Source organism: Citrus clementina, unplaced genomic scaffold (genome assembly GCF_000493195.1).
Source record: "Citrus clementina cultivar Clemenules unplaced genomic scaffold, Citrus_clementina_v1.0 scaffold_7, whole genome shotgun sequence".
In the NCBI taxonomy this organism is placed as follows: Eukaryota; Viridiplantae; Streptophyta; class Magnoliopsida; order Sapindales; family Rutaceae; genus Citrus; species Citrus x clementina.
The window spans coordinates 10,354,176-10,370,661 of record NW_006262075.1 but is presented as its reverse complement, the minus strand read 5'-3'; the positions used below and the strand labels follow the sequence as shown (position 1 = coordinate 10,370,661).

Sequence of the window (16,486 nt, the reverse complement as noted above, 5' to 3'; positions counted from 1 at the left end):
GTTTCCCTAACTGACAAGAAATGCATAATGATGACTTCTTTATCCATTGGGATACATCGATTTTCCTTTCTCTTATTAAGACATGTAGAACCTTGGGACTTGGATGGCCAAGTCGTTTATGCCAGACGTCTGAATTGGCAGCATCTCCTCTTATTGCAGCAAATGTTAATTCTTTATTTTCTTCTAAGGCATATAGGTTGCTCTTTTTAAGCCCCCTTGCTAGGACCTGCTTCTCCTGATTCTTAACAACAAAGCCATCAGAGTTAAACTCAAATGAACATTTATTATCCTTAATAAGTTGTCTAACAGATAACAAATTTTTCTTTAATTTAGGGACAACCAACACATTATTTAGTTTCAATTTCCCATAATCAGTATTTAGAGATGCATTACCAACATGAGTAATATGAAGACCTTGACCATTTCCCACAAATATTTTATCATTACCTTCGTAGGGAACTGGTTTGTCAATATTACCTTTGTTATTTGTCATATGAGAGGTTGCACCCGAATCTGCATAGAATTTAGGGTCGTTTCCATCTTGGAGATTCATGGCTGCAAGTTCCTTGGGTGTGTCCTCTTCATCAGAGTAATCATAGTGATACCAACAATTAACAGCCGAATGGTTCTTTTTGCCACAAATTTGACAAATTATTTCTTCTTCGTGTTCTTGTTGGTTCGTTACTTTGTTTTGTTTTGGTGGAGGCTGAGAATTCAACTTGTTTTGATTGTTCACATTTCCTCTTCCTCCACCGTTACCACGTCTGCGAAAATTGTTGTATCTACCACCACGTTGATTCTTGCCTCCTCGCCCCCGCTGTCCAAAGAATGCTTCATTATGATTCATTTGAGCAGACTTATTTACTTCCCTCTGGGCAACAACAGTTTGCTCATGATTTTGTAAGGCCAAGACAAAACGCTTCATATTAGGATAGGGAGGTTTGGTCAGCATTGCTGTCTTAAAATCAGCATATTGAGGGCCAAGAGAATGAGCTAGTTGAAAGACTTGGTCTTCGTCGGCAATAGGTTTCCCAATCGCAGCAAGTTGATCACAAATATTCTTGAACATTTTTATAAGATCTTCGAGTTTGAGGGACCCCTTTTTCAGTGAATAGAAACTATCCTTCAACCAAGATTCTTGTTCTTTGGTTGCAAGGAGCATTTGCTCTTCAATGGCAAGCCACACTTCACGAGCAGTGAGGCCACCAGTTACCATACTCAAGACTTCTTCAGACATCATTCCCCTAAGCCAAGTCATAAGCAATCCATCATTATTTTGCCATTGCAAAAATTCAGGATTAGGGACTTTCTTTCCATCATCGGTGTTGACAGTTGATGGAAATGAGGCATCGGTTATTACATGGTGCTCTAATCCAAGACTCCTTACAAGTGGAAGTACTTGGGATTTCCAGATAAGATAATTGTTTGAGGTTAGCTTAATGGAAATAAGACTAGAGCATTGGTGGAATGATTGAATTGAGAGTTTGGGTTGAGATTGAGAGGATGAAGATGAAGCCATAGGCTCTGATACCATGAAGAAACTCGTGATTTTGAATTATATTCACTGGATGATTTGTTATTGAATAATATGTAAGGTATTTATACATGCATATGGTATATTGTAAAAGGCAACTAAATTGTATGCCTTAATTGTAGAGATATTTACATATGAAAAGACTCAATCACTTTGATTTAGAATCGTTGAATATCTTGGGTAGTGATCTTTGGCCATGACCGTCTTGTCAATCGCTGAACATGTTGCCACATGAGTTTCTGGTTGATTTGGTATGTTTGGATTCGTTGAACATGTTGCCATATGAGTTTCTGGTTGATTTGGTATGTTTGGATTCGTTGACTTATCAGTAGGTATTCGAGGAATTGAAGATCATCTACTCATTTATTTTATTTTGTTATTATTATTATTATTATTATTATTATTTTACATAAATAAGGAAGACATCTTAATAAATTTTTGAAAAATAAATAAGAGACAAGATGAGTAAAGAATGTGAATCACCGATTTGAACTCCGATAAAAGTTCAAGAGAATCTGCATTTTGAAACGATTGAAAATATACATCACAAACCGACGAAGACAATCAAAAGCAAAAGTTTATGAATATGATGTGTTGTTATAACGTGTCCAAAGGAGAGCACTGCTAAGATTTGGTTTGTGATCAGATAATAAAAATATAGCTTATGAGGTCTATGTATATATATATATATATTGAATCTTTCATAGAAAAACATAAAAAAAAAAAAAAATGATTATGGCTTCAAATTCAATGTGGGGAAGTGATGCGAGCGTTTCCTAAATCGTATTTTTTGAAGTCGCTGTCCTGTAATGCGTTTTTTGTTTTGTCGATAATTTTGTTAAGGCAGCCAAAACTGAACAACCTAAGCATGGCCATTCTCGCAAAATTTTGCTATCCCTAATTTCATTTGATCCTTTTTTACTGTACAGCAAGCTGTTTAGTAATTAAAATACACTGTTGAAGGGGGAAAAAATTAAATTAATTTGTTTCTCAAAATATTAGATTTAATGTTCAACAGTTTTTTTTTTTTTTATGTGGTTGTTTTAGTGGTAGGGATGCAATAAGGTATTAAAAGTTTATCAAAGAATTAGTAGTAAAAACAATTTCTCAGAGGGACTAAAAATGATATTCTTCCATATATAAATTTTGTTATTTGACTAGCAGAGACATCAAGAAATAAAAGAAAATTGAGACTACGAATAAAAAAATTTATCTAATTAAAGAAAACAAGACTAGGACGCCTTTTCATACTAATATAATCTTAATTAATTACACTCCTTGTAGGGCTATAAACCCTTAAAATACTCGCATTCTCAAGTTTTGAGGATTTGTTATTCGACTCAATTATAGAATAAAAGAAGTTCGAAAAAGGAAAAAACAAAAGGAAACGACAATTAAATTAAAGAAATAAAAATTCGAAAAGTTTTCGGAATTAGCAAACCATTCAACTTTGAATTTGAGGGAAAAAAAAAAAAACAGCGGAACATAGTGAAAATGACATGAACTCAATTCGCAAGACTTTCGGTATTTATTCTCTTGCCAAAAGCTTCAAAAGCATATACTATTTGCTCAAATTTAATGTCTCCTATGCATATGTCATCATGCATCATTAACTTCCCTAATAGTAAATTCTTTTTTTTTTTTATATTGTGATCTTCTCGAGTTAGTTATATTTATGTATGTCTAGTCTTTATATATATATATATATGTACCCCAAATTTTTTTTTATTTCTTTTTAAGGCATTGTAGTTTAGATGTAATAGAAAATTTTTGAGGCATGTAGAAAATAAGGGATATATTATGAAAAACATTAAACATGTAATAATTTTTTTTTTGAAATTATACATAAAACTTGAAATGACCTGGACAATCATATAAAACAATAATCTTAAATGCTTTGCCGCTTTACGATTAAAAGCACAACATGAGTAAAACATGCAGCCGGCTATGAGAGAGTGCGATTTGCCAAAAGTCTTAGATTCTACAGGGCAGGAGCGAAGGAGGTATATGGTTAGAGAGTGCAATGGTACCTATAGAACTTGAAAATTTTCCTTTGAATTTGGTCTTATGAAATTTTATTGTTATTAGGCTATTAGGCTTTGCAACCTAAATCACATTTATTTAATTAGGAGAGCCCAATACCTATAAAATAGTGTAGAAGCAAATTAGTAATTTAGTTTTATAACCCACATAATCAATATTTTGTTAATAGGCTAGTAGCCTTTGTAACTTAGAGTAAGTTTACTTAATTAGGAGAGTCCAATGCTTATAAAATAGTGCATAAATTTTCTCACTAGGGATGTATGAGATGCTTATAAAAGCCAAACTAAATTTGTTTTTATAATCTTGATATTATTATATAATGTAAAGGATAAAGAGACCAATAATTGGTCAAATAGTGTTATTATTTTGCAATATGTCACAATTAATCAAACAAAAAAATATATAAATATATTTAATTTTGTGAGATCAAAGATAAAGACCGATTGAAGACTTAGTCAAAGAATGACGGTATTATTTTACAACATGTCACAATTAATCAAACGAAAAAAATATATTATTTTCATCTAACAATTTGATGATAAGCTTTTGTTCTATAATGCTGGTAGAATAGAAACAAATCAATCAATTAAATTTCCCGACACTTTGTGAAATGCTTCAATTCTATAAAATTTAGTTTGTCCATACTTCTTGGAAAAGGGTTCCCTTCATTTTCATTTCAATTCAACAATCATGAATGTAACAAACATGATATTTTCGACCGAACATGGAAAATTGAATTCTATGTCGAACCAAATAATAAAAATGATATTAACCCCCTTTTTCTCACTAATTTTCTCTCCCGTTCTTTCCTTTCTATTCCTTTTCTCTCCTACTATTTTTTCCAAATGAACATGGGCATAGGATAAAAGTATGAGATAATGTTCAAGAAGCCTACTCTTATTCTTTTTTAAAAAATTATCATTTATCTACCTTAAGCTTATAATATCATAAAAATACTCTAAAAATTTGAATTTATATCAACCATATATCGAAAAAATAGAATTACTCTTACAAAATAACTATTAATATATTTTACTTTTACTTTTGTTTGTCATTTCGTAAGGGTAGTTATACTTTTTTTAGTGGATAGTTGATGTAAATTGCAAACTTTGGACTGAAAATTGAACAAAGTCAAGCTTTTGTAATATTTTTTATAAGATACTAAACTTAAGGTTGATAATTGATAATTTTCTTTCTTTTTCAAAATAGTTATAATAATAACTTAGGAGCTGTTTTTTTTTTTTTTTTACTTAATTTCAATTAGTTAAGTTATTAAGTTTGTTTGTTTTTTCAATTTAATGAAAATTTTCAGTCATTAAGTTATTAAGCTAATTTTTTAATTTTTTTTGCTTAATTTAAAAAGTCAGAATGATATTATTAAAAGATATTCTCCAAAATATCCCTATCTAACTAATTATTTTTCATCTATACCTGAATAAAATTTAATAATTAGCATTATTACCAGTATCTATAACTTGTGATAATATAGTAATGGACTATTATTATTTTTTTCTTTTTATTTTCTTCAAATTAGCATTATTTATCTTCATATTTTATGAATATTTTTCATATAAAAACATCATAAACTAATAACAAAGTTGATTAACATATACTAATTTAGAATATAAATGGTTGTATTCAATTAAATATGATTTATATTATGATAATATATTACCTTATTTAAGTTCTTTGAGATGTTTCTTATTTTTTTTGATATTTATAATTTGTAATGGTAGAAAAGTAAAAAAATTCATTTTCAGATTTTTAAGTTAAAAAAAAATTAATATTTGTTTTAAGCAATTCAGACAAAGAAACAAGGGTATCATTTAGATTCAGGTATCCAACCCTCAAACTAATTTAACTCTATTCAGATTTCAAACAAAAAAACAAACGCCACCTTGGATCACTTCTAAAAAAATGTGAGTAGGGTTCGAACCTTAAACACTTGTTTTCACTTAAAAGATTCAAACAATTAAACTAACTGGCACCTACAAGTCAGTATTGTTCTTAAACTTTCAACTAATCTAAGTAAAACTTAATTGGCTATTAAATATTTAAATATCAATTCAGACTACAAGTATAACTTATGATATTGTGCAATAGTAATTTAGTTTTATAACTTACATAATCAATATTTTAAAATGAAATCCAATAATTTACAAAAAATGTATTTTATACGAAATAAAAAATTCTTGAAGTTAAAATTATTTATTTGCAGTTATTTTGGCACTTTATAATGGTAAAATAATAAATTCAACTAATATTAAAGCAACCTTAATGGTAAAAGATGTTTAGTCACAGAAAATAAATAAAGAAAGAAGGATATAACTGATTAATTGTCTAAACTTTTTCTTTGTTTGAATTTTAAATTAATTTTATTAATTATTTTTAGTTTAGAGTTGGCAAAAATTATGGGGGAGGGGGATATCATCCCTGAGAAATTATTGGTATTGGACAATATTGAAAAAAAAAGAAAAAGAAAACACTAAAATTTTCATAAACATGACACAAAAATACTTAAAAATTTAGCAAGTGTATCCCCAAATTACTTTTATGTTAACCTTCATTATTGTATTCCGACGTCACAAGGGTGAATCTGATCACCATCCGCAGTTCTAAATTTAGAGTGTTTAAACCTAAAAATTACGTACAAGCAAAGCAAAAGAGTCAAATTCGGATTTACCCACCCTGCTAAATCCTGCCTCTAAAAGGACAGTAACATTGGTGTCATTTTTAGGAATTCAATACGTTGAATCCATTGTCTACGATAATGTAGAAAAATAATTTTTCATTGTTATGTTGTTTTGTTGCTGTTGTTGTATAACGGTACGCGTTGACTTTGACAACAATTTTTGGACGGCCACCTATCGCTAGTTATAAAACAAAATGGCTCTTAAAATATGGTCGTAATACTCAAAATTTGGAAAGACGGTGCAAACTTCAGACAAAATTTTCAATCGCTCAAAAAGTTTTGAGTGAATGTCTTATGCACTAATATCGAAATTAGTTGTTTGCATAACCAGTTTCGAATAATTGTGGGTTTTGTTTGGTTTCAGTTGTAATGGAGGGTGACATTACATACCGGCCTACTAGTTGTTTAAGTCCAGGTGCTTCTACATGGAGAAGCACTTCCGAGGGTACATTTCCAAGGTCTCCAAAAGAAGAAGACGATGATGAGGAGGCTCTAAAACGGGCTGCTCTTGAGAATTTGCCTACTTATAATAGTCCTTTCAGGAAAATGATAACTAATTCAAGTGGTGAAGCTACTGAAGCTGATGATGTTTCTACTCTTGGACCGCAAGCAAGGCAGAAGTTGATTGATAAATTGGTCAGAGAACCTTCAGTTGATAATGAGCACTTCTTGTTGAAGCTCAGGGACCGCTTTGACGCGTAATTTTCTTTTTTATCAAAATTTTCTCGGTAGCCAAACAGAGGAGTTCTGTTCTGGTTCCTGAAGTTGTTCTTTTCATGTGTATTCTTTAGATGGTATGCATGCAGTCTATAAGTTTTTGTTAAAATAAAAATAAAAATAAGCAATCTGTATGGGCATTGGTTACTTTATCTAATAGACTAGTTTTCTGAGTTGAATGCTTCAATGATTGGTGATCTTATAACTGAAGAACCTTTTTATTTTTTTTTATAAGGATGTTGAATTTTTAAGTTGTGAGTTTGTATTTAGGATATGATTGTCATTTTTTTTTTTGGCAGAGTTGGAATAGAACTTCCTGAAGTCGAAGTTCGATATGAAAATTTGAATGTTGAAGCTGAAGCATTTTTAGCAAGTAAAGCCTTGCCAACATTCACTAACTTCTTTACCAACATCATCGAGGTAGCACTCTGCAAGTAGAAATCACTAATATTTGTAAAATTGGTTGTGTTTTGTGTTTAGTTTATTTATTTTTTAACAACCTGCATACGTTTTAAGGGTTCCTTGAACTCTCTCCAAATTCTGCCAACTAAAAAGAAACACTTGACAATCCTGAAGGATGTAAGTGGAATCATAAGGCCAGGCAGGTGAGAATTTAATTCCTATTGCTTCTCAATTTACTTGTGTTTTATTGAATTTTTGGGTACTGATCTCAAAATTTTTGCAGCATGACATTGCTTTTGGGTCCTCCAAGTTCTGGCAAGACCACACTTCTGTTGGCTTTGGCCGGGAAGCTTGATTCTAGTCTAAAGGTGACTAATTAGTAAAAGTCTCTAATTATTTCAGAGAGTTTTCGCTCTCAACAGTTATAGACCCTATTTGGGATTGAGGCATTGTAATTTTTAAATTATCACTAGTGTGAAAAAATTTATAACTATAAAATAAAAGTTAATATTATGTAGTAAAAATAATTTTTAAATAAATATTTTGACAAAATCAGTAAAGAAATAATGGATTTTTCATCATAATTAATGTAAAATCAAATCAATTTAGCTTCTAAATTACATCAACTAGTGTTTATCAAATACTTTAGAACTGTATTTTTTAAGATACAACTACCCAATCTCAATCCCAAATAAGCCTATAGTTCACTCTTTTTAATTATGTCTAATTGAAGAATCAAACTGTCTCCTTGTAGGTTTCTGGCAGGGTGACATACAATGGTCACAACATGGACGAATTTGAGCCTCAGAGAGTAGCTGCTTATATCAGTCAACATGATAATCATATCGGCGAAATGACTGTAAGGGAAACTTTGGCCTTCTCTGCTAGATGCCAGGGGGTTGGATCCCGTTTTGGTAGGTTTGATTTTTTTTTTTTAGCTTTTATTTTCCCTTCAGCTATAAAACTCGTTGCTTTTGAGAAATGCAGACATGTTAACAGAGTTGGACAAAAGAGAAAACGAAGCAGGTATAAAGCCGGATCCTGATATTGATGTCTTCATGAAGGTAAGAGCAGCCGACGTTTGTTTAAAACATGTTTAGCATCTAGCGAACTGAATCATAAAAATCATTTGTTATAGTTGAGTTTCAATTAAGCTAGTCTTCAATCTTGTGCTCCCATGGCTTAAATTGAATCCTAATATATGAACTTTGATGTTCAATTAGCCCATTTCACTTTTGTCCGATAAAAATAGAGTTGGAAGGGAATCATTGTTATTGACAAGGAGTCACATTCATGGTGATTGAATAAGTTATGGTAATTCTCTATCTTGTAATGTCTCAGGCAGCAGCAACTGAAGGCCAAGAGGCCAATGTACTCACAGATTATTATCTAAAGGTTTTAGGACTTGATATCTGTGCTGATACCTTGGTCGGTGATGAAATGATAAGAGGTATATCAGGTGGGCAAAAAAGGCGTGTGACAACAGGTAAATGCTAAGCTTCGTAGATTCATTTCTGTTTCGTTCACAGGTTAAAAAAAAGAAAAAATATCAATGCCTATACTTACACATATAAAAATTTCATTCAAGTATAGGTGAAATATTGGTAGGACCAGCTTTGGCACTGTTTATGGATGAGATATCTAATGGCTTGGACAGCTCGACAACTTTTCAAATCGTGAATTCTTTTAGGCAAAATACTCATATCCTTAATGGAACCGCAGTGATATCTCTACTGCAGCCAGCACCGGAGACTTATGATCTATTTGATGATATTATCCTTCTATCTGATGGCCTGATTGTGTACCAGGGTCCCCGCGAACTGGTGCTAGATTTTTTTGAATCCATGGGCTTTAAATGTCCAGAAAGGAAAGGCGTGGCTGACTTCTTACAAGAAGTAAGAGCAAATAAAGCTGTTTCTTTTAAAATATGAGTCTCCTGTCTTTCAAATAAAATAATGCGGTGGCTTAAGTTGTTCACAAGCAAAGATGGAAGTAAACTGTAACTTCTCGTATACAGGTGACTTCAAGGAAAGACCAACAGCAGTATTGGGCCCATAAAGAGATGCGTTACAGGTTTGTCACAGTTCAGGAATTTTGTGAGGCATTCCAATCGTTTCATGTGGGACAGAAACTCACAGCGGAGCTTCGAACTCCATTTGACAAGAGCAAGAGCCACCCAGCTGCTTTGAGTATGAAAGAGTACGGTGTGGGCAAGAAGGAATTATTGAAAGCTAACATCTCACGAGAATTTTTGCTCATGAAAAGAAATTCATTTGTCTACATCTTCAAGCTCACACAAGTGAGTATTAACTTAGTTTTGAACTGTTTTAGTTTTTTCTTGAAGTGATAAATGATTTATTGATACATTCCCCCGCTACAAGCTTTCAACTGTGGCAATGGTATCTATGTCACTCTTCTTCAGAACGAAGATGCCCAAAGATTCAGTAAACGATGGAGGAATTTACATTGGTGCCTCATTCTTTGCTGTTATGATGACAATGTTCAATGGAATGTCAGATATTTCTATGACCATAGCTAAGCTTCCCGTCTTCTACAAGCAAAGAGACCTCCGATTCTATCCTGCCTGGTCATATGCCCTTCCTGCATGGATAGTCAAGATCCCTATCTCATTCCTGGAGGTTGCCGCTTGGGTATTCCTCACCTATTATGTAATTGGGTTTGATCCCAACGTTGGAAGGTAAATTTGCTAGTATAATCTGAGAATATTTGATTTCATGACCTGTTTATCCAATTAGTTTAAGAGTTGATTTTCTTGCTGCAGGTTTTTTAAGCAGTACTTGCTTCTCTTATTTGTTAACCAGATGGCTACTGCATTGTTCCGATTCATTGGAGCAGCAGGCAGGAACATGATTGTTGCTATGTCATTTGGTTCATTTGCATTGCTTATGCTTTTTGCATTGGGTGGATTTGTTCTTTCACGAGGTACAGAAATATACAAGCAAAATAGTCTAGTTAGCTACTTTATCAAAATATAACTATCATACTTCCATTTCATTTCTAAAAACACAGATGACATCAATAAATGGTGGATATGGGGTTATTGGTGTTCACCTATGATGTATGCGCAGAATGCAATAGTGGCTAACGAGTTCCTTGGGCACAGTTGGAGAAAGGTAATTCCCAGATTTAAGCCGTGTCCATGATAGTGTATTTGTCTTTTAGTAAAATTCTGATGTCTGTAATTTTTCATATCATAGTTCACTACAAACTCAAATGAATCACTTGGAGTGCAAGCTTTGAAGTCTCGTGGGTTCTTTCCACATGCATATTGGTATTGGCTTGGATTGGGGGCTGTGATAGGTTTTTTACTAATGTTCAACGTTGGTTTCACTCTGTCACTTACTTTTCTCAACAGTGGGTATCTTTACCTTCTTCGTTTTAATCACTTCTTCTAAAACAGTGAGTTTATGTTGTAATTTCATGTGAATATATATGTGCAGAATTTGAGAAGCCTCGGGCTGTTATATTTGACGAATCTGAAAGTAATGAAAAAGATAACAGAACTGGAGGAACTCTTCAGTCATCAACCAGTGGAAGTAGTTCTAGCCTCCGAACTCGCTCAGGTGGTAAAGTCTTCTGGTTTATTTGAGAAAATATGAGATATTTTGTGGCATGCAGTGGAATTGGTGCTAATCAATTATTGTTAATACGCAGAGAGTGTAGATTACATTTGGGAAAGAAGCTCCTCTATGTCCTCTTCTGTGACAGAGACAGCTGTTGAGATCAGAAATCTAATTAGGAAAAAAGGGATGGTTCTTCCATTTGAACCTCATTCCCTTACTTTTGATGAGGTCGTTTACTCAGTCGACATGCCACAGGTAACATTAATTTGAAAACCAAATAGGAAATTCAAAAGGTTTGATGAAGACTAATTGGTTCGATCTAATTTTGCAGGAAATGAAACTTCAAGGTGTCCATGAAGATAAATTAGTGCTTCTAAATGGTGTGAGCGGTGCTTTCAGGCCCGGGGTTCTTACAGCGTTAATGGGTGTCAGTGGTGCTGGTAAAACCACTTTGATGGATGTGTTAGCTGGTAGGAAAACGGGTGGATATATTACTGGGAGCATAACAATATCTGGTTACCCGAAAAAACAGGAAACATTTACTCGCATTTCAGGATACTGCGAGCAAAATGACATCCACTCTCCTTTAGTTACTGTCTATGAGTCATTGCTCTACTCGGCCTGGCTTCGTTTACCACCTGAAGTTGATTCTGAAACCAGAAAGGTGGGTAATGAAGTCACCTGAAGTGTTCTGTTATTGAAAACTAAAATAAGTTAAACACGGTCAACAAGAATAGAAACGGTTTCATTCCCTCAATACATTCTTGGATGGATATGGTCATACCAATTTTCAGTTTTACCCTTGATTTACAGATGTTTATTGAAGAAATCATGGAGCTCGTGGAGCTGAACCCATTGAGACAATCACTGGTTGGTTTGCCAGGTGTAAGTGGTCTGTCAACAGAGCAGCGTAAGAGACTTACGATCGCGGTTGAGCTCGTGGCTAACCCGTCCATCATATTTATGGATGAGCCAACATCAGGGCTAGATGCAAGGGCTGCTGCAATTGTTATGAGAACTGTTAAAAACACAGTAGAAACTGGAAGAACAGTCGTTTGCACGATCCATCAACCAAGCATTGACATATTTGAATCCTTTGATGAGGTAAGAAATATCAAATACTGGATTAAAGGAGCCAAAAGTTTTTCCTTTTTACCTTTTCCTTTCTTTACCCGCATGTTGATTATCATCGTTTAACAATGCGTTGCAGCTACTTCTAGTGAAGCGAGGGGGACAGGAGATTTATTTTGGGCCTCTGGGCCACCATTCTTGCGATCTAATCAACTATCTGGAAGTATGACCTGATGCACATTCTCATATTTCAAAGGAAACCTAACTTGAAATCACATTATAACTTGACTTCCTTACTTTACATTATGAAAGTCGCTGATGCGCATACATTTATTTTTATGAAGGCAATTCCTGGAGTCCAAAAAATTAAAGATGGTTGCAACCCAGCAACTTGGATGTTGGAAGTTACGGCTAGATCACAAGAATTAGCTTTGGGGGTTGATTTTCATAATATTTACAAACTCTCAGACTTGTACAGGTATACTAATACAGTACCGTCATTTGTTTAGCTCAAAATTGACGCTAATCTATGCCATATGCTCCAGGAGAAACAAAGCACTTATTGAAGAATTAAGCAAGCCTGTTCCGGGTTCAAAAGACATTTATTTTCCTACTCAGTACTCTCGGTCATTTTTCATGCAATTTATGGCTTGTTTGTGGAAACAACACTGGTCATACTGGCGAAATCCACCTTACAACGCCGTTAGATTTCTATTTACAACTGCCATAGCTTTGACATTTGGAACAATGTTCTGGGACATGGGCACTAAAGTGTGAGTTACGATTAGGAATCTATAAAACTATATACTTTAATCGTTATTCACAGCCTCGTAGTTGAATATTCCTTTTAATCTAAATTATGACATTTTAAATTTGTAGGAAAAGGAACCGAGATCTGTTCAATGCAATGGGTTCAATGTACACTGCTGTTTTCTTTGTTGGAGCGCAGTATTGTTCATCAGTGCAGCCAGTAGTAGCTGTTGAAAGGGCAGTCTTCTATAGGGAAAAAGGCGCTGGAATGTACTCTGGCATGCCATATGCATTTGCACAAGTAAATTTTTTTGACACATGATATATAATTGTTTCACATCTCGAAAGGAATTGTGTTTCTTTTCTGATATATTTTATTTTTCTTTTCTGCAGGTTATGATTGAGATACCTTATCTATTTGTTCTGTCAGTAGTGTATGGCGTTATAGTGTATGCTATGATTGGATTTGAGTGGACAGCAGCCAAGTTCTTTTGGTATTTGTTCTTTATGTTCTTCACCTTATTGTACTTCACCTTCTATGGCATGATGACAGTGGCTATGACACCAAACCACCACATTGCTGCCATTGTTTCGACTTTATTTTATGGGCTGTGGAATGTCTTTTCCGGGTTTGTAATACCAAGACCTGTAAGTATTTTTCTTCCTCCATTTCTATTCAAGATGCTAGATAGATTTCATAGCTTTCCGAAACTATGTAGCAGATTTCATAGCTTTCCGAAACTATGTAGCTATTTATTTTCTTGTCTTTCAACTTGTCAAACAACAGAGGATTCCTGAATGGTGGAGATGGTACTACTGGGCAAATCCTGTAGCTTGGACCATGTACGGATTGTTTGCTTCACAGTTTGGAGATGTAGAGGACAAAATGGAAAACGGTGAAACAGTAAAACAGTTTGTCAGAAATTATTTTGATTTCAAACATGAGTTTCTGGGTGTAGTTGCAGTTGTTGTTGCTGCCTTTGCAGTGCTCTTTGGAGTTCTCTTTGCAGCAGGTATAAAGAGGTTCAATTTCCAGAATCGATAGATCTTTGGTTTCATTTTTGAGATCATATCTGATGAATGGAAAAATAATTGTTACCAAACTTTCACACACACACATATATATATATCATCATCCAGTGTAATGAAAGGAGGATATCAATCACTTGTACAGCTTTTCAACAGTAATATCTATATTTATGGGAATTTTTTGCCTTCCTTCTTCTTTTTGGTCAGTATTCAAATGTTGTTTCATTCTTAATCAAGATCACTAACAAATGAATTTAGAGAATTACCAGAAACTAACTGAAACAGCGAGAACCGAATGTGCAACAGAGAGCACACACAGCACAAAGCAGGCGAATTCATGAAACAAGAACAATCATCTCGCTCTATCTTTATTGACAGAAAGCAAACCGGAATTCAAGAGGGATTTACAAGCTTTCCAAAGAGCTCTGATTCCCTCACTGGCTCCAACTACAACTCGAGATACAATCTACCAAAGCAGCACTGCTAATCAGCTTTAATAGCTCAAGTCAACAAAGTAAAAGCGATTTTACTAACCAACTTTCTAACTAACCCAGCCTGTAGGCCCCACCACTAATGCCACGTCAGCTAGATTTTAGCGCCAAAACCAGAATTTGAACCACTAGGCGGTGCGGTTGGCTTTATAGTAAAAATTGAAAAAAAAACTTTAATTAAGAAAAATTAAGCATTAATTTTTAATATGTACTTCTTAATGCTTGTAAATATAATGTTGATGAGCGAGTTTAAGTTGCTACCCCGACCCTCTATTTATATAGAAATTATGATTTTTGTGATAAACTTTGTTTTAATGTTCTAAAAATTTATGATTTTTAATCCGTTATATATTTATATATTTGAAATATTTCCATTTTTAATAATTATTTAGTAATTAATATATGGTTTGACAATTGATAATTTATTGCAATTATAGGATGGATGGGTTTACCAATGCTAGCTAAGACATTTACACTCGGAAGAAAAGTTCAAACGAAACCCAAAATAATTAAAATAGCTTTGGATTAGGTTGGATACTTGGGTTGTAAAAGAGTTGGGTTGACATTTAAACGCAAGTCAAGCCCAACCCAGAGTTTATAGGATACTACAATCTTTCGTCATTTGCACTAATCGTCGAGTGTATAAATAATGATTATTCTTTGAAATAAAGGAAGATTGTAGTGCAAATAGTGAATATACATCTAGTTTTCACTCTTTCTAACAACTCTTTTGTTTTCATACAATCTTATAAAATTTTTTAAAAAATAGTATTTTGGGAATATTTATGGTTAAATCTCTTAACAAACTCTTCAAGATTGGTATAAATAAAACTACAAAATGTGTTACAAGATTTTATTATCATACGTATTCCATTTTTCCTCAATATGGAATAAATTAAACCATCATTGTTTGTTCTATGGCTTGAGTCATGATTAGTCTAATAAGGAGCTCAATATCCCGTGTCAAGCTCAAATTTATAACTGTTATTCTCGTATTCACTTTACTTGAGTCGAGGTGATTAATATTGATTTTCAAATCAATGAATTTAATATTTGATTAAGCTCACCCAAAAAGATATTACTTGAGTTTCTTAAGCTAAATTGGATAAAGCACGTTTTGGTATTATTTTTTAACAACTCTAGTGTTAGCATATGTGTATCCATAATGTTGATTTTGATGATAACAAACAAGATTAAAAATGATTTTATGAAATTGGTTGTTTTTAATTAATGGTCTAAATTGAAAAAGTTTTGAAACTCTGGAAATGGACTTATTTGTAAAGTTTTATGACAATTTGAGCCATAGTATAATTATAGAAAGTTTTAGGATAAAATTATAATTTTAGAAAATAATTTCACTGTAGTAATCACTGTAGCAAACGGCTAACCGTTTACTGAAAACGGCTAACTGATAATTTCTAGAAAGCATGTTCTGTAAAGTATTGTTAAAATGATGATTCTGAAAAATAACGGTGAACCGTTTACTGAAAACGGTTAACCGATTATTTCTAGATTGCTAACCTTGAACCGTTTAGTAAAAACGGTTAAACCAAATTTGTTTTATAGGTCTCTGGAATTTAACGGCGAAAGGGTAAGCCTAAACGGCAAACCGTTTATTTAAAATTTGGCCCAACGATAACTTTTGACCAGCCTAAACGGTTAACCATTAATGGTTAACGGCGAACCGTTTTTGGGCAGACAGTCTGTAACGGCTAGTTTTTCAACTCCAACTATAAATAAGCTCATTTAAATTCAAACAAAATTGATCACAACACGACCCTTATGCTTATATTCAAGAATACAATCTTCATATAGCTTTAAACACATTCTTGTTTCATCTATTCACACATTGGGCATTGATTTGTAATTTTAAATATTGTGTGAGAGAAAAACAATTTGTAATCTTTTACCTTGAGTGATTGTAAGTGTTGAGATACACTTGGATTAAGAGATTTGAGATAATCTCTTGTTGTAAAGGTTCATTGACACATTGGAAGTCAAGTGTAAGCATTTGAAACCTTGGAGGCTTGCTTAGTGAAATCCTCAAGCCCGGAAAGCTTGGAGACGTGGACGTAGGCGAGGTTGGTCGAACCACGTAAAAATCTTCGTGTTCGAATCTCTCTTCCCTTATCCTTTTATATTGTGATTGATTTAATTGTTATTGCTTTAAATT

At 33.4% G+C, this 16,486-nt stretch overlaps 1 protein-coding gene across 3 annotated transcripts; it reads left to right on the top strand.

The window, feature by feature from the left end:
* Positions 1 to 6,638: 6,638 nt before the first annotated feature.
* LOC18035916 (pleiotropic drug resistance protein 1) lies at positions 6,639 to 13,897 on the top strand. 3 transcript variants are annotated; one of them, XM_024181308.1, is made up of 23 exons: positions 6,639 to 6,967; positions 7,286 to 7,406; positions 7,503 to 7,591; positions 7,672 to 7,756; positions 8,143 to 8,302; positions 8,376 to 8,452; positions 8,730 to 8,874; positions 8,982 to 9,283; positions 9,406 to 9,687; positions 9,770 to 10,086; positions 10,171 to 10,331; positions 10,419 to 10,522; positions 10,607 to 10,763; positions 10,850 to 10,972; positions 11,064 to 11,227; positions 11,304 to 11,636; positions 11,786 to 12,076; positions 12,183 to 12,266; positions 12,388 to 12,521; positions 12,589 to 12,816; positions 12,923 to 13,094; positions 13,187 to 13,441; positions 13,581 to 13,897. In XM_024181308.1, the coding sequence occupies exons 1-23, from the start codon at positions 6,639 to 6,641 to the stop codon at positions 13,836 to 13,838; spliced, it is 4,371 nt and encodes a 1,456-aa protein (XP_024037076.1). In that variant the 3' UTR covers positions 13,839 to 13,897. The 3 variants fall into 3 exon arrangements, with proteins under 3 accessions (XP_024037076.1, XP_024037077.1, XP_024037078.1); XM_024181309.1 differs by having other exon boundaries at positions 10,850 to 10,975; positions 11,118 to 11,227; XM_024181310.1 differs by having other exon boundaries at positions 10,850 to 10,980; positions 11,132 to 11,227.
* The last annotated feature ends 2,589 nt before the right edge of the window (positions 13,898 to 16,486 follow it).

What these genes read in the sequence shown, in the direction of transcription:
- LOC18035916 (XM_024181308.1), top strand. Translation starts at nt 6,639, where the DNA reads ATGGAGGGTGACATTACATACCGGCCTACTAGTTGTTTAAGTCCAGGT. An exon ending in TAGCCTCCGAACTCGCTCAG is followed by an intron (nt 10,973 to 11,063) that starts GTGGTAAAGTCT and finishes GTTAATACGCAG; the next exon opens with AGAGTGTAGATTACATTTGG. An exon ending in TTGATTCTGAAACCAGAAAG is followed by an intron (nt 11,637 to 11,785) that starts GTGGGTAATGAA and finishes CTTGATTTACAG; the next exon opens with ATGTTTATTGAAGAAATCAT.